The sequence below is a fragment of the Cladophialophora carrionii genome (assembly GCF_000365165.1).
Source record: "Cladophialophora carrionii CBS 160.54 unplaced genomic scaffold supercont1.5, whole genome shotgun sequence".
NCBI classification, from domain to species: Eukaryota; Fungi; Ascomycota; class Eurotiomycetes; order Chaetothyriales; family Herpotrichiellaceae; genus Cladophialophora; species Cladophialophora carrionii.
The window spans coordinates 2,393,856-2,408,764 of NW_008481830.1; the positions used below are offsets into that span (position 1 = coordinate 2,393,856).

Below are 14,909 nucleotides of genomic sequence, written 5' to 3' on the forward strand. Positions count from 1 at the left end.
ATCCAAACCGGAAACTGCAGTGAGGAGGACTGGTCGTAAGAGATCGGGCTTGCTCAAAAAGATGAGACTTACACGGTCAAAGAATCGCTCTTCTTCCACGGACGACTCCTTTCCCACGGGACAATTCCTCATAATCGGTGAGTTCAATCTCCCCATTACCACGCTCACGCATACCGTTTGGTGACTGACCACTTGCCAGCAATATGTCGTCTCGCCGAGCCGATCGCCGTCACGGCCATTTTCCCCTACGCCTGGATCATGACCAAGCAATTTGGCATGCCTGATCCTTCCTTCTGGGCTGGCATTCTTATAGCCTCCTTCTCATTCTCCGAGGCACTCTGCTCGCTGCTATGGGGAGGACTCTCCGACCGAATCGGCCGAAGGCCAGTCCTTCTTCTGGGCTGCTTTGGAACCATGATATCGCTCCTGATCGTCGGATTCTCTACGAGCTTCACAATGGCTCTTGTCGGACGGGTCTTTGGCGGCGTGCTTAACGGAAACATTGGTATGCGTCTCAAGAGCGTACAGAAGAGAACATGGCTGATACAATGATAGGCGTTATACAAACCGTGGTTGGAGAACTCACTACCAAACCAGAATGGGAACCCAAGGCGTATGCCGTTGTGCCCTTCATCTGGGCTATCGGCACCATTATTGGGCCGGCGATTGGTGGCATTCTCGTAAATCCGGCAGTCTCTTACCCAGACCACTTCTCCAAAGACGGGTTGTTCGGTCGGTTTCCTTATCTGCTTCCCAATCTTGTATGCGCTTTCTTTATGCTCATCAGCATGGTGAGCGCCTACGTCTGGTTGAGGGAGACACACCCAGATCTCCAGAACAACGGCACACAAGCCCGCCGGGGTAGCTTCTACCAAAGCGTCACCGAGCAGACCCCGGTCATCAGCGCGGGAGGTGCGACTGCCGACAACGCTGTCGATCTGAACTCGGACTCATACGGGACGTTTAACGGAGTCGATGTTCAAAAGAACGAGCAATGGCGACTGAATGAAGATGGAACCTCTCGAGAACCGTCGATCAGCGACAAAGGCGCGGGCAAGTGGCTCACGAGAAAGATTGTCATGCTCACTCTGGCTCTGTCGATCTACACATACCACTCGATGTGTTATGATCATCTCCTTCCCATCTTCTACCAGGACAAGGCCGCCAAAGATGTTACGATCTTGGCTGCCAGCCCATTTGATATCCGGGGCGGACTAGGATTGTCCACCAAGTCTGTTGGAGTAATCATGTCGGTCAACGGTGTCATTGCTCTTTTCATCCAGGCTGTCATTTTTCCCTTTGTCGCCGAACGCCTCGGCACTTGGCGAGTTTTTGTTCTCGTAACGGTGTTACACCCAGTTGCATTCTTCATTGTGCCATACCTGGCATTCCTCCCCTCGACTCTCCTCTACCCTGGCATCTACACCTGCCTCACGATTCGAAACTTCCTCTCGATTCTCGATTATCCCGTGCTCCTAATCCTACTCAAGCAAGCGAGCCCTTCTCCCGCCTACCTTGGGCGCATCAATGGTCTTGCTGCTTCAGCTGGCGCGGCTTGCAGATGTGTGGCGCCTCCTATCGCGGGGATTCTTTATGAATGGGGTTCAAACATTGGCTTCACTGGTCTGGCATGGTGGGCAGCTGGATTTGTTGCGATTATTGGCGTTTTCCAGTTGTACTTCGTGCCAAGACCCGCGAACGGAACAACTGTGTACAAGTCGATGGTTCCTTGTCTTGAGGACCCCGCGGAAAATAGGATTTCGGACGTGGTTGACATCACCGTCGTTGACGACGAAGATTAAGCTCACTTTCGGTTTCGGCTCGTTTGTGGAGAATGATACCCACTTGGTTTACGGGACTGGCGTGGAATTTCATGCGGGCGCTTACAGATGAGGACACAATCTGATGCTGACCTGGGACTCGGGTGTGGGCACATGTGTACAAACGTTCATGGGGCGTTCAACATTGCCGAAGTTTTGGGATGGCGTTGACAGATGGATACGGCTGCTTCTGGGGACAGTACCGACTACGATGCATGAGACAATGAGAAACGCGCCATGGGGACGGTACGGCGTATGCTGGCAATAGAATTGTCAAACCGTCTGCGATTCAGCTAGGGCATAGAGGTTGACGGTGTCCTGAGAAGCATTACAGGCGCAACAACGAAATGATGTTAAACCTTCAATATAGTATTGTGCTAGTACACCCGGGAGTAGTTGCTCACAGATGGTGAAGAACGTGTGACAGTTGTACTGTGTAGCCACGTACGTTACGGATCGGCATACCTCTAGCAGACAAGAGCACTGTATCACATCACGACAAATCGGGCTGTTACAGTAGGTGGCTGTTCGCGCGGTCTTGGAACCGCAGACATTGTCAGACGTCAAGCTGTGAACACGAACATGCCAACCGAAGTCGAGGAGCACTGAGAAAGTGATGGGCATCACATCTACACTATTCGTCCGACGGGCGCGATATTGTCATTGCTTGAGCAATGCTAGCGCCAGGGCTGTGGCCAAGTTTCAGGCACCTTTTTCCAGGTTCCTCAAACACCAACCGACACGAAATCTCAATCCAGCGAGTTGCGACTGGAAACGTTGTCGATCCGGCGAGCAGAGCCACGATCCATCGGATATCAATGGTTGTCCCCTGGTATGTACACTCTGCAACACGCCGTCACCCTGCATTGGAATCGTATCCTTCCAACAATAGCCCACAGTTTGTTTTGGCCTGAGCCGCGCGAGCCACCCATCAGTATCATACTACGGCCTGTCAAGCCGATAACGTGATGTTCTATCAGGAAAGTATCGACGCAATGCCTTTACCATCCTTGCTTGCCACGTTCGGCGCTTTCTTGCACTGCCGCGATCGTTGATAAAGTTGCCTATGCCCTCCGTGACCCTCATCAGACGTCCTGGATTCCCCTGGCTTGTCAATGCCTAGGACCTCCAGTAACAGTCCTTCCACCATTGAGTCGCATCAACGCCATGTCCACCGGGTTTGGGAAGAGAAGGGAGAGCCCGCAGACAGTTCTTCCGTCGCTCACCACGGTACACTCGGACGATGGTCGCCGTCACGGGGAACCTGAAGCCGTCCAGCGCGCCGAGACCGCTCCCATTCATGGAGGGAAGCCTTCGAACTCTCTCAAGCGAAAGGATTCGGCCAAACCCAGCGTCTTGAGCCGTTCCGACACACACGTGTCCAAGCGGCCTTTGGTCCGGGTTCCGTCTGTTCAGACACGATATATGGAGATGCTACTTCACCTTGATGAGATACCTCGATTTTACAACATCTTGGCTAGTTTGTTTACCTGGATCATCCTTGCTGGCTTCCTCGTCGTACCGGGCACGTTCACGACCTTTAAGGAGTCGGAAGCGTTTCAAGACGCCGACAACAACGATGACGACGAGGTCACTCATGCCATCGTCCATTCCATTGCCAACATCGGGCTTCTCTGGCTCTCTGGGGCTTTCTGCATTGTTGGAGCGTTAGGGTGTCTTGCGCTGTGGTTTCGTTGGCGTGAGAACTACGTCTGGCTGATCAACAGGGTCTTTCTGTATGATCTTTCCGCTGCAAGAAATTCGCCCAACTAACCAGTGCTCGATAGGCCCGTCGCCATGAACTCCGTCGCTGGTCTCGTAACCACCTTGGTCAATATCTACACTGCACAGCATGGTGTGTGGAGTATAACAGCAAGGATCACTGCTATCGTAATAGGAGCTTGCATGATTGTTGCTGGATTGCTTTTCGCTCTGTACAATTTTTGGGCACTACGTCGAGTTCGCAAGACACACGAGAGGCAGATGGGATTGGAAGCCCAACACCACGGTGAGACTCTGGTCGAAAAGGTGAAGAGGAAGGCCCATGAGCCGCCGTTGCAGTCGGGAAGCGTTGTCTAAGAGCAATGATCTCGGGTCTGGTAGACAGCACGATGCCGAAGTCCCCAAACTCGCTCGCGCCTGCCTGCGCCTCCTGATTCATCATTCTCCCTCGTGCTTGTCGCAGCTTCGCCCGCAGCGGCACCGGAAAGAGCAGTTCGAGGTGTCCGCGTCAGCATCAAGTTGACTTCAGCACTCAATCCTGTCTGCACCATACACACTTCTCTTACCATTTCTTCCCTAAGCATTGGCCTTTTCCTCTATTTTACCGCTGTTCAGATTGTTTATGCCTATCATCACCTCGTCCTCCACGAAAACAATGGTCGGCAAGTCCATACGCCAGAAACGCAAAGTGAGGCACCGCAGTCAGAGCCTCAGTTCTCCGACAATATTACTGAAGGGCCCCAATCGACGTGCACCAAAGCGACGAAAGCTTCGTGACAGTGACTCACAGAACGTGGAAGGCTGTTATTACGCTTGTGAGGACCAAGGCTATCACGTCGATCCAGACGTCCACGTTGGTCGTGAGGCTGTCCTCAAGGGTTTGTCGATCTGTACTTCACCTTGACCTTGGGTTAATATGAATGCAGGAAACAAGTACTGGCCCTTAGATAAAGACGTCACAGACCCAACAGTGAATATCGCAGAGTCGCCGCCCTTCGCTGGACTCCCTGAACCTCTGCCTGGCCCAGACACCAAGAGAGGCTCGGTCATCGTCAAGAGAATGCAGCTACATGGCAGTCCTCAATTGGACCTCCTCACCGGGTCTGTCTCCCTGCCGGAGCCCTCGCTTCCCACGACACCTGACGCCACACCTAGAGTCAAGATGCCTTATGGGGATGAGCCGTCTTCTACGAACAATAGTCCTTCACGATGCAGTTCTGGCTACACCGGTAGCCTCGAATTCCCAAGTCCTTTGTTTTACCATGATGCGCAACACGGATATATCCCTCCCTCGGACACTGTCCACCCAGCCTGGGGAATTCCGTATTTCGAGTACGCGTGTGGCCAGGCCCAACCAGAGCCGGATTTCGTCAGCTACCGGTCCATGCCGGCTGCTCCTCAGACAAGACCTCCGCTTTTCGAGCGTCAGGAGAGTCTAGGCCTGGCGCTTTGTGCCCCTGCGTCGTCAAAACATAGGCTAGAAGAAAGCTGCATCTCAGATGAGAGCCATGACACTTCCACACATGGTTGTCCATTGCCTCCACTGTTGGACTGCTCGGACTGCGGGGAGACGCAGGTCACCCTTCCCTGCGGTCCAAGCAATACAGACAGCGTCGTCGACTGGCAACCAAACATCTCTAACGATCCCGAATGGCCATCAACTGGGGATTTCGTGGCACGCAGGTGCTTCTACCACGTAGTAGATCGACCCTATCAGCCTCTCAGCACAGATTTTGACCTGGACGATCCAGAACCGTCATATTCTGGCGATTTCGTGGCGCGCAGACGTTTCTACCACGTGGTAGACCGGCCACTTTATTTCCCTGGCACGGGTGATAACCTGGTCGATCCCGGGCCGTCATGCACCGGGGATTTCGTGGAACGCAGCGCTTCTATCACGCGGTAGACCGGCCCTGTGTATATCCCAGCATGGGCGACAACCTGATCTATCCAACTCTTCCGACCCTGGGCTATGCTCCACATATGTTAGCAGCGAATTGCAGCATCAACGACGCTGTTCAAGCTTGGAGCAACGAGTCAGCAGCGTGTTGGGGGCCTCCTACGCGAACGTCACGGATGCTCACGGGCCCTGACGATCACATCATAGTTGCTCCTCCGGCTATGGTTCGAATATTTCCCAGTCCGAACAGTTATACTACGGAAACTCTGGAAAACGTCTATGATCACGGACGTAGCGAACCTGTCTCCTCGAATGTACACATTGCCCCGGGAGTCCAAGGCCCCCTGCCTGTGTGTATGGATGTTGTCCCAGCTCGACTATACCATCACCAATACATCGCGTGGCCTGCAGCTATGCCGGCTGCCGCTCCTATCTCAGAAGCGGCTGTTTCTACGAACATCGAAGATGCCCCCAAGGACTCCGAGAATGTACAGAAGCTGTTCGACTGGTTGGGTGAGTTGAACTCATCGGGAATCCCTGCAGAGGACAACAAGATCGTATCGGAGTCATTTCCCGATGGTGCAACCGAAGACGCTGGATATCAATGCTGTGAAGACATTCAAACGCCCGAATCCGAGTCCAGCGCGGGAGAGTGTACACCCTGGCCCAGGATTCTACACCCAGATGACGAGGCAGTACAGTGTTCCCGACATGATGAAGGATATGCCACTGCCAGCGACTATTGCTCAGAGGTCGAGCTTCAAAGCCAATGTGGGTCCGAAGACGGCTGGGTGTACTGGGATTGGGACGGTGAAACCGAAGATGAGGAAAAACCTGATCTCGATGCAGACTCCGTTAGGCAAAAGGCTGAGAGCACCAAGCCTGAAGAGGGAACCGAGCAGGCTAAGAACCAGCCGGCCACTCTGTGGGGCATTTTGCTGTGAGCAACACGGCGATTGATGTTTCGGGGGATATTGGGATCTGTGATGCTGATCGGTCCGCAAGCGGGGTCTGGATGGCATTGCCCCTGGGGACGGGATATGGCATCTCTGTATGGCACAGCACGCAGCATATCGAAGGCGGTTCCCGACTGTAAAACATGGCACTGGTAACTTGTCGAATTCCTAGCGTAATGATATCTATTTGCATGCGTTGTGTGGAAGTCCCAAATACGTCGTGATCGCGAGTCCAAGACCTCATCCCCATGCCTACGTTTGACCTAGGCTTCACGTCTACGCGACCAATAATGCTCGTGGATGGATGGGTGCCGAATCTTAGGCCTGCTCTCAACGTCCTCAAAATTCCTATGACTATTTCATGACCCTCGCCCCATCCTTTGTGTCCTCCCTCTCGAGAAACGACTCCACCTCGGCGGGAAGGTCATAGCCAAACAATTCCTCATTATACCTCTCCCAATCGCCGACGCCGAGTCGAGCGAGGCACCAACTCAGCCACGACCACGTCATGACCCAGAGGGAAAAGTACATGAGGTACTCCATCACGACGTTCATGTCGGACTTGAGACCCGCCATCTTCCGGGAGCGTTCGTGGACCTTGTGCACGCGGGGCGCGCGGAAGGCGTGATATGCGGCGAGGGCACGGGACAGGTCGTGAGTGTGGAATTGCAGTCTCAATCCGTTGCTGTCATTGTCATTTCCATTGTTATTGTTATTGTTATCGCCGGTGTCGGTGTCGGTGTCGGTGTTGGTGTCGCATTTAGACTCGGAGACGTCGACAGAAGGACGAACAAGAGAAGAAGCTGGAGCAGGAGCCGGAGGAGGAGGAGTACGGCTACAGCTACAGCCTGGGTCAGCTGATGCCGGTGTCGACGTCGAGATCGAGAGTGGCGCAGAAGGAGTAGCACGAGGAGTAAGCGCAGCCGCATCCGTAGCCAAAGCCGCACTACTACTGCTGCCGACGAGATACCGTCTCAGAAACAGGGCCAAGGCCTCGGCGTCCTCGAGCGCCTGGCATGCCCCCTGCCCGCTACTGGGCCGTAAGGCGTGCGCGGCGTCGCCGACGAGCACGGCCCGGCCGTTCTTCGTCCAGGTTGGCAGTTCCGGGGTGGTCCATGTCGGGTAGCATGCATCGAGGGCTCTGTCATTTGTGTTGGTGGTGGTGGCGGCGGCAGCAGCGCTGTGCTCGTGGGCAGGGACGTGTGTGCTGACGTATTTTAGGATGGCGGTCACTGTGGCGTTTTTCCACGTAGAGTGGCGGCCGAGGAGGGCCGCGAGGGCGAGGCTTTTGTCAAAGGTATGTGCTTGTGCTTGTGTTTGTGTTTGTGTTGGCGGTTGTGTTGGGACTGAATTTTGTGTGTCGCCTGTCCCGCGTACGCTGTGCGCGCTCTGTGTGTTGGCGTAAGTTCCAGAGTCAGACTTGGCGTAAGGGTATGGCGTCGGGCTGGAGAAGGTGGACCACCACACCGAGAGGGGGCCGATTGTTGGGTCTGCGTCCACACTCGATGTTGTATGTTCTGGGTGTGGTCCTGGTTCTGGTTGTCCTGAGCCTGATCCCGGAGTTGGTGGCGATAACGGCTGCTCCTCCTCGGCCACGGCGGCGACGGCGGAACTCAAGTACCCGTATCCGAAGAACCCGTTCGGGCCAAAGACGATCGCCATTGTGCCTGGCTTATGGCCTGCCGATTGAAGGACCGAGGAGGGGATGAATCCGCCTACGCCGACTAGGCCTTCGTAGTGGGGGGAGATAAAGTCTGGTTTTGTGACAGTGGGCGTTTTAGGTCGGGAGAATGGAAGGTACGCGTTCAGGACTTGGATCCAGCTTCTTTTCCTCGCACCAGCACCAGCACCATCACCGCTGCGTTGAGCTTGAGAAGCTTGATCCTCCCCCTGCCCTCGAAACATAGCCCTTCGTAAAACGCTCCTCAGGCCGTCCGCGCCGATGACCAGGTCGGCAAGTTCGCGACTTCCGTCCTCAAACGTGATGATATTAAGGCTTGTCTTGTCGCCGATCTCCACATCCGTGACCCTTTTCTTGGATATGGTATCTGGGGCGATGTCGAGGACGCGATCACGCAAGATTTCCCAGCACGATTGCCGCGCAATCATGATCCCGCGGTACAGGTCTGTCTGTTTGGTACCATCCCTCCCTTCCGTCATCTGGGCATCTGCATTCGGCGAGGCTGGCTCCCTGTTGTGTGCGCGTCTAAGCTTCACATCCACGATGGTAAAGCCCCGCGCTGTGCTGATTTGCCAGCAGTCGATGGGATGGCCGTGCGTGGCTAGTTGGTGCATGATAGATGGGCCTCGCTTTGACTTTAGTTTGTGTGAAGCCCCGGTTGGAATCTCGTCATCGTCATGGTCCTCAAGACGAGACAACACGCTCAGTCCATTCTTTGATATCCCAATGGCGGAGCCGATCGCCTGGGGCGTAAAGATTGGTTGAGTCTCGTCTGCGGGGAGGGTTGGGCCCTGCTCGCCCTTCACACCACCGGCAGACGTGTCGAATAGAGTGGCGTTGAATTTGGGGGCGTGGATGTCGTAGGCTTCGTAGATTTTGATCTCTATCTCATTGCCAATGTTTCTCTCGTGCTCAACCTCAGTGTGACGATCACGAAGAAGGTGCTTGCGCAGAAAGAGGTAGGTGCTCAGCCCCGAAATGCCAGCGCCAATGATTACGATTTTGACCATTGTACAGAGAGTACGGGTGATGGTTGTGGTGACTACTGGTGATTATAGTCGAAAGCAAGAAGCAGAGGTGGACACTCAATACAAAGGAGGACTTCCTGACTTACATGGCTTGTCTTTGCCTACCGCTGGGAGAGGGATATAGAGATGGATAGATATACACAATTTGGCCGAACGATTCCATGACGGGCCACCAGACAAAACTGGAAATGTCGGTGCCTGTTCCAGCGCGCCAACTCGTGGGTAGAATATTTTCCCTGGTAGGGATCCCTGTGATGAACAGCTCCCGCTCCATTGTTCGGCATCTAATTTGACATGAAATGCGGTGCTCACGGTTAGTGATGGTGCTGGAAATTGAATCAAGAAAATGTTGATGCCTGGGGCTGGTCAGTTCTGATTGGCCAAGTATCTGTCGCCTAACAAGCTTGGCATTCGATACGTCGGATTCATTCAGCCACTTCACTTTCTGTTCACTGACGCTTCAGTTTCGACTGAGCTATCCATCTCGGGTACTTGTTTTTCATGGTGCCATGCTACTACGCTCGCAGTGGCAGGTTGCGATATCCGTGTGACGCCCAACCGCACTCTGACATAGCATGTCTGGGCCTGAAAATGCCGTACCCTACCTCCGAAACGGCGGCTCGTCTGGAAGACTTTTGAACATTTTGCTAGGGCGAAGGAATAAATCTTGCTTGCTGCATGCTGCACTTCAAATCATCGGACAACAGGCCATCCTATGAAGCGCTTTCGTACACTTCGAGCAAGAGCGACGATGACCTTTTAATCCACATTAAAGGCTCGAAAGACGTGTGTGGAGAAACCTATGGAAGTTTCTCCCACACGTACGATTGGAGGACGCGGACGGCAAGGTCTGGGTTGACGCTCCGCGTACACGGCAGGGACTCGCCCGATGAGAAGAAGTCAGGGAAGATTTGGCGCTTCCATTTGACCTTCCGGAGTTCTGAGCGGGTAATAGTCTGGCTCGGACTTGCGGCCTGCGATAGCGATGTGTTGATCGAGGATTTCATCCTACGCAACTTGAAAGCCTCCATTAGTTTCTGTCGTCGATGGGAGAGAGAGACCGTACCGATATATCCATGAGAGGTCTGTAATTCTTGCGCACGTGCTGAAAGTCTCACGTCCAGAGACCGTATTGGCAGAGAACGTGGATCGTGCAGGAGGTCGAACTTGCAACGCAGATCAGCCCCGTGTGTGGAGACTCCGTGTTCATGTTCAACGGTAGTCAGCTCCATCTCCGACACCAGTCTCTCAGGACAACCAGGGATCAAGTTAGGTTGGGGCGAGAGAGGCTCGAAGGTCCCATTCCAACAGCAGCATGTGGTACCGGTCAGCGCCTCGGTGGCTGGACGTAATCTCAACATACCATCCGAGTACATGGATGCCCGGGGCATGAGGGCTCTGCGGATGAGGACTCTCTTTCAGCTTTTCGCTAACGTGTAGACGTTAGGGGCAAGATCTACGCCCTGCCGAAGATGCTCCTCTCGCCGGCGCACGAGGCTCCAACTTTCCCCTTCGTGGATGTGGACTACGAAGCGACCAGAGAGTGTGTATTCCCCCGAACATTGAAGGCCTGGAAATATGTCCTCTCGCTCTTGGATTTGGAGATCGCGTTGGATATCCTTCGCTTGAAATGGGACGGAATGCGCCCACATGTCTTGTTTCTTGCTACAATGGGTCCAACCCAGCGCGAGGGAGCGATGTATCGAAACACCAAGGACACTGGTCTTCTCGTCGAATGGAGAGAGCCCAAGAGATATTCTTCAAGATATAAAAGACCGCAATCCATTGGCAGGCTCGGATTTGTTTCCGCCTCACGTTCCCCAATGGCAGTGGATACGGTCTGGGGATGAACAGGAAGCGCCGCACGGGGTTGTCAAGCCCTCCAATATCAAATATGCGGACGACCAGGTGGCTAACGGGCGCGGAAGGCTGACCTTGTCGAGTGGACGCAACCACTGTCATCAGGAGGGGTGCATTGTGTAGTCGACGGGGAGATGCACCTGTGCTCGACTTGTCAATTGGTGTACAGCAGACTATCGACAGCCACCCCTGAAGACACAGGTAATTGCAACCCGTGTGCAGCTCAGGCATGGTACCCAGCACTGCCTCTGCATACATTTGACATCATCTACGGCCCTCTGGTGGTGGTACGCCATCCTCTGGCCCTGTCCCCATGATTCGCTTTGCCTGTTCCTCTCCTACCGGAGCATTGTCGCCGCTGTCTCCGCGAAACTTCAGTCTGCTGATGGCATTCGACAGTCTCCCTGTCAGACTGCGCTTGGCTTTGCGTTCCCGTACTTCCCGTTCCTCAGCTTCACGCTGCTTTTTCAGGTACAGCCTCTCTGTTTCCGCGCTCTGAGACTTGTCACGCTGCGCCTCTTCCTCCATTCTAACCTTATCAGGATCAAGTAGTTTGTCCTTTTCATGGACTACCGAATCTTCTGCGCATTTTAACTGTTTGCGTGCCTTGGTGTATGTCTCAAGGCCGACCAACACAGCGTAGCTTCGGGATATCGATACATGTGACATGTCTGCACCTGCGTCGCGCAAGCTGTGCACAAAGGCTCGAAAGTTGGCTGCTGGGGGCCGGTAATGTCCGCTCAGAGGCGACAGTCTTCTCAACTGACCGTGCTTTACTTTGATCAGGCCTGCGGACAAGATGCGTGCCCCATGTAGAAACGACGAGTGTTGGAATGCACCTGATTGCTTGTATCCGATATACAATCGAAACGAGGTGTCAGCCACGAAGATCCATTTGTGACCCTTTTTGAGACTGGTTCTTATCATGTGGTTGAAGAGCACTCCTGCGCTGACATGTTTTACCTTGGACAGGCCTCTGACTCTGTGGAACTGTGGATGTCAGCGGCGGACCGGAGTCCATCGTACGGATCGAGATCTACCTACCTCTTCATTCACATACCTTTGGCCTTCGTCCTCTTCTGTTTTGTCATCCTCATCGTCTGAGTCGTCCGAGGAGCTTGAGCTGGAGTCACTCCCACCAGCTGGCGGCGCGTTGTACTTCCACTGGGGTGAAGGATCATCAATCGGGACGATCCCATTGACACTGTCCTTGAAAAGCTCGTCCTTGGTCCACACGAGCTCACCGTTCTTCGCCCAGACGAGCAAACCCTGGGGATTGACCTTGACCAGGTACTGCAGGCGTTCTTCTCGCGATAGGTAGCGCACTTGCTCTTTGTCTAAGCGTGCTCGACTGCACTCGGGGAGTTCCACGGTCCTCCCATCGCCGTGGTCAAGCCAGTAGAAGTACGACTGATCTGTATCTTGCGTTTTCCAGTAGTTGTGGTATTTTCGGAGATTCGAACCATAGCGGTGCTTCTGATCAACCATCTCCAGAAAATATTGCAGGTCCATCATCTTGGCTGTCTTCTTCCGCACGGCATTGGCTTCGGCACGTCTCTTCCTCGTGGCTGCTTTCTCCTGCTGAGTAGGCATCGTTCCTAAGCCTTGGCCTTCTTCACTCATATCGCTCGAGGACAGATCTGACGCGGAGGGAGAACGGTCGTCGGCGCCCGCCCTGCGCGCAATCTCTGTCGCTCGAGTCCATTTCGCTCGTGCAGGCGAAGATGGGGCAGTCGTCCGGTCCCCTTCGGCATCGGGAGAGCCGCTCTCCCCACCTGGGCTGGGAGGTCTGGGTGTAGTGACTTGTTTGAATCGAGCATCTCGGACCGCCTATTGAGCGTACCTCAGTAGCGGTTGTGACGCGCATGCTCTCTCAGACTGACCTCGTACCACCTCGTAGAGGCATCAAGTCCGAATCCGTTCAGCTGGCGACGAGTACGGTGTCCTCGGTATGTTTTCTGGCGCTGGTCAACTGGTGATAGATTTTACGTGTACACGGTCGGACCTGAATTAGAACGGCAGCCTTTTTGGCCTCTTCAGCACTCAAGTCCGTACTCGGCTGGGAAGCCTCCTTTGTATGGTCACTAATGGCGTCATTTTCCATTGTTGGAGGACTTCATGGTGGCACACCCGACCGGGTGCTGGGTTGACGCATCTGCTTGTTTGGGCCACGCGGCCAGTGAATGAGAAGCACGGAGGGTCACGGCGCAAGGCTGAAAATTGGAGAAGCGACAAGGCTGTAAGTGGCGGTCTTCTCACTTACCCCGCAATCGATCAGAAGGTCTCGAGGTGGAAAGAACACCCTGCACGCATTATTGGTATGAGTTACGGGTTGAACCTCATTCGCCGGCTACTATGTGCGCCCTTTTCGAATCTGGATGACTCCTGTGGAATATCATTCCTCCTTCCAGAAGTCGATTTCAGTGGCCATGCATGGTCCCTCCAGCCGTGTGATGATAATCGCGAGCTCGGGCGTTATTGCACCGATTTTCAAGCGCGATCACCACGATCCCCAGTGTCTATCACCTCGTACTCAGTAGGTCGCGGAGCAGATGCCGATGGCGCATATGGGGGCGACGTGGGGGCCGAGCCAATTGTCCAAGCGTGCTATGGAAGCGATATGCGCATCTGTTGAGGTGTATGAGGATGTAGTAAATGCACGCGAGTTACACCAGCTGGCAGAACAGTCCTTTGTGATCAGAATAGCGTGATGTACTGGGGATTTGACAGATCACCATCATAATGTCTATTAACCATGTGCTTGTTACCGGCGCTACAGGTTTCCTTGGAGCCCATGTCGTTGACGAGCTGCTGGCGCGTGGGTTGCGAGTACGTGCTGCTGTTCGCAATCTGGCCAAGGCCAATGTCATGCGTGATGCAAGGCCACAGTATGCGTCGAAGCTTGACTTTGTCCAAGTTGCCGACTTCACAGCAAACATCTCTTTCGAGGAAGCTGTGAAGGACATCGATGGGATCATCCATGTGGCCAGCCCGTTGACGTTTGGCGTCGAAGACAATGAGAGAGACTTCCTCTTACCAGCCATTAATGGTGTGACATCGGTTCAGAAGGCAGCGGCTCAAGCTCCGCAGATTCGGAGGGTGGTTATCACTTCTTCGTTTGCCTCTGTCATTGATGTCGATCGGAAGGCCCCGCCACATTTCACCTACACCGCCGCCGATTGGAATCCTCTGACGTACGAGGAAGCAGCAGACAACAACACCTCCGAGGTTGTCGCATACCGCGGGTCAAAGAAGTTCGCAGAGCTCGCCGCATGGGACTTTGTTCAAAGAGAGAAGCCTGGCTTCGATATTGTCACCCTATGCCCTCCGTACGTGCATTCGTTGCCTTTCGTCTAACATATTTCTGACATCAGTGGCAGCATGATTTTTGGGCCTTTCGTCCATCCAGTTGCCAGGCTAGAAGAACTAAATGATAGCGCAGCTAAGCTATGGGAGGTGGCCTCTGGTGTCGACCCGATGCCGCTGGCAAGAGTTCCGTTCTGGATCGACGTTAGAGATCTCGCACAAGCACATGTTGAATCGCTTCTGAGACCGGAGGTGGGCAACAAACGTTTCACTATCGCATCGCCAGAGAGGTTTTCCTATCAGAAGGCAGCAGAGATCATCATCAAGGAATTCGACTGGGGACGTGATCGTGTCCACCTGCCTGACACGGAGCAAACAATCGATCAGTCGCACGATTTAGATGGGGAGACCGCTGCGAGGGAACTAGGCATCACATATCGGTCTTTCCACGACTCTGTTGTCGACTTCGTCAGCCAAGCACAAAGGCTCGAAGCATCACAGAAGGGTTAAATTGCCGGACCCAGTCCCGCTCGTATCTTTAGCACACTGAGGACTCGGAAAGGGCGAGTCAGAAGACCCAGTGCAGAAGGGCGAGAGCAGCAGGAATCAGCATGTACGAGGTCAGAAAGCACTGAC

At 54.1% G+C, this 14,909-nt stretch overlaps 6 protein-coding genes across 6 annotated transcripts; 4 read left to right on the forward strand and 2 right to left on the reverse strand.

Annotated features, from left to right (window-relative positions):
• Positions 1-61: 61 nt before the first annotated feature.
• G647_06689 (uncharacterized protein) lies at positions 62-1,802 on the forward strand (the record flags this gene model as incomplete). Its single annotated transcript, XM_008731008.1, has 3 exons — positions 62-137; positions 200-505; positions 556-1,802. The coding sequence occupies 3 exons, from the start codon at positions 62-64 to the stop codon at positions 1,800-1,802; spliced, it is 1,629 nt and encodes a 542-aa protein (XP_008729230.1).
• Positions 1,803-2,987: 1,185 nt separating this feature from the next.
• G647_06690 (uncharacterized protein) lies at positions 2,988-3,899 on the forward strand (the record flags this gene model as incomplete). The annotated part of the gene is made up of 2 exons (XM_008731009.1): positions 2,988-3,556; positions 3,608-3,899. 2 exons carry the CDS (start codon positions 2,988-2,990, stop codon positions 3,897-3,899), a joined length of 861 nt encoding a protein of 286 aa, XP_008729231.1.
• A 298-nt stretch (positions 3,900-4,197) lies between these two features.
• On the forward strand, positions 4,198-5,448 carry G647_06691 (uncharacterized protein; the record flags this gene model as incomplete). Its single annotated transcript, XM_008731010.1, has 2 exons — positions 4,198-4,420; positions 4,469-5,448. The coding sequence occupies 2 exons, from the start codon at positions 4,198-4,200 to the stop codon at positions 5,446-5,448; spliced, it is 1,203 nt and encodes a 400-aa protein (XP_008729232.1).
• Positions 5,449-6,752: 1,304 nt separating this feature from the next.
• Positions 6,753-9,089, reverse strand: G647_06692 (uncharacterized protein; the record flags this gene model as incomplete). Its single annotated transcript, XM_008731011.1, has 1 exon — positions 6,753-9,089. One exon carries the CDS (start codon positions 9,087-9,089, stop codon positions 6,753-6,755), a length of 2,337 nt encoding a protein of 778 aa, XP_008729233.1.
• Positions 9,090-11,231: 2,142 nt separating this feature from the next.
• G647_06693 (uncharacterized protein) lies at positions 11,232-13,071 on the reverse strand (the record flags this gene model as incomplete). Its single annotated transcript, XM_008731012.1, has 4 exons — positions 11,232-11,957; positions 12,012-12,797; positions 12,851-12,925; positions 12,973-13,071. 4 exons carry the CDS (start codon positions 13,069-13,071, stop codon positions 11,232-11,234), a joined length of 1,686 nt encoding a protein of 561 aa, XP_008729234.1.
• Positions 13,072-13,709: 638 nt separating this feature from the next.
• G647_06694 (uncharacterized protein) lies at positions 13,710-14,783 on the forward strand (the record flags this gene model as incomplete). Its single annotated transcript, XM_008731013.1, has 2 exons — positions 13,710-14,296; positions 14,348-14,783. 2 exons carry the CDS (start codon positions 13,710-13,712, stop codon positions 14,781-14,783), a joined length of 1,023 nt encoding a protein of 340 aa, XP_008729235.1.
• Between the last annotated feature and the right edge of the window lie 126 nt (positions 14,784-14,909).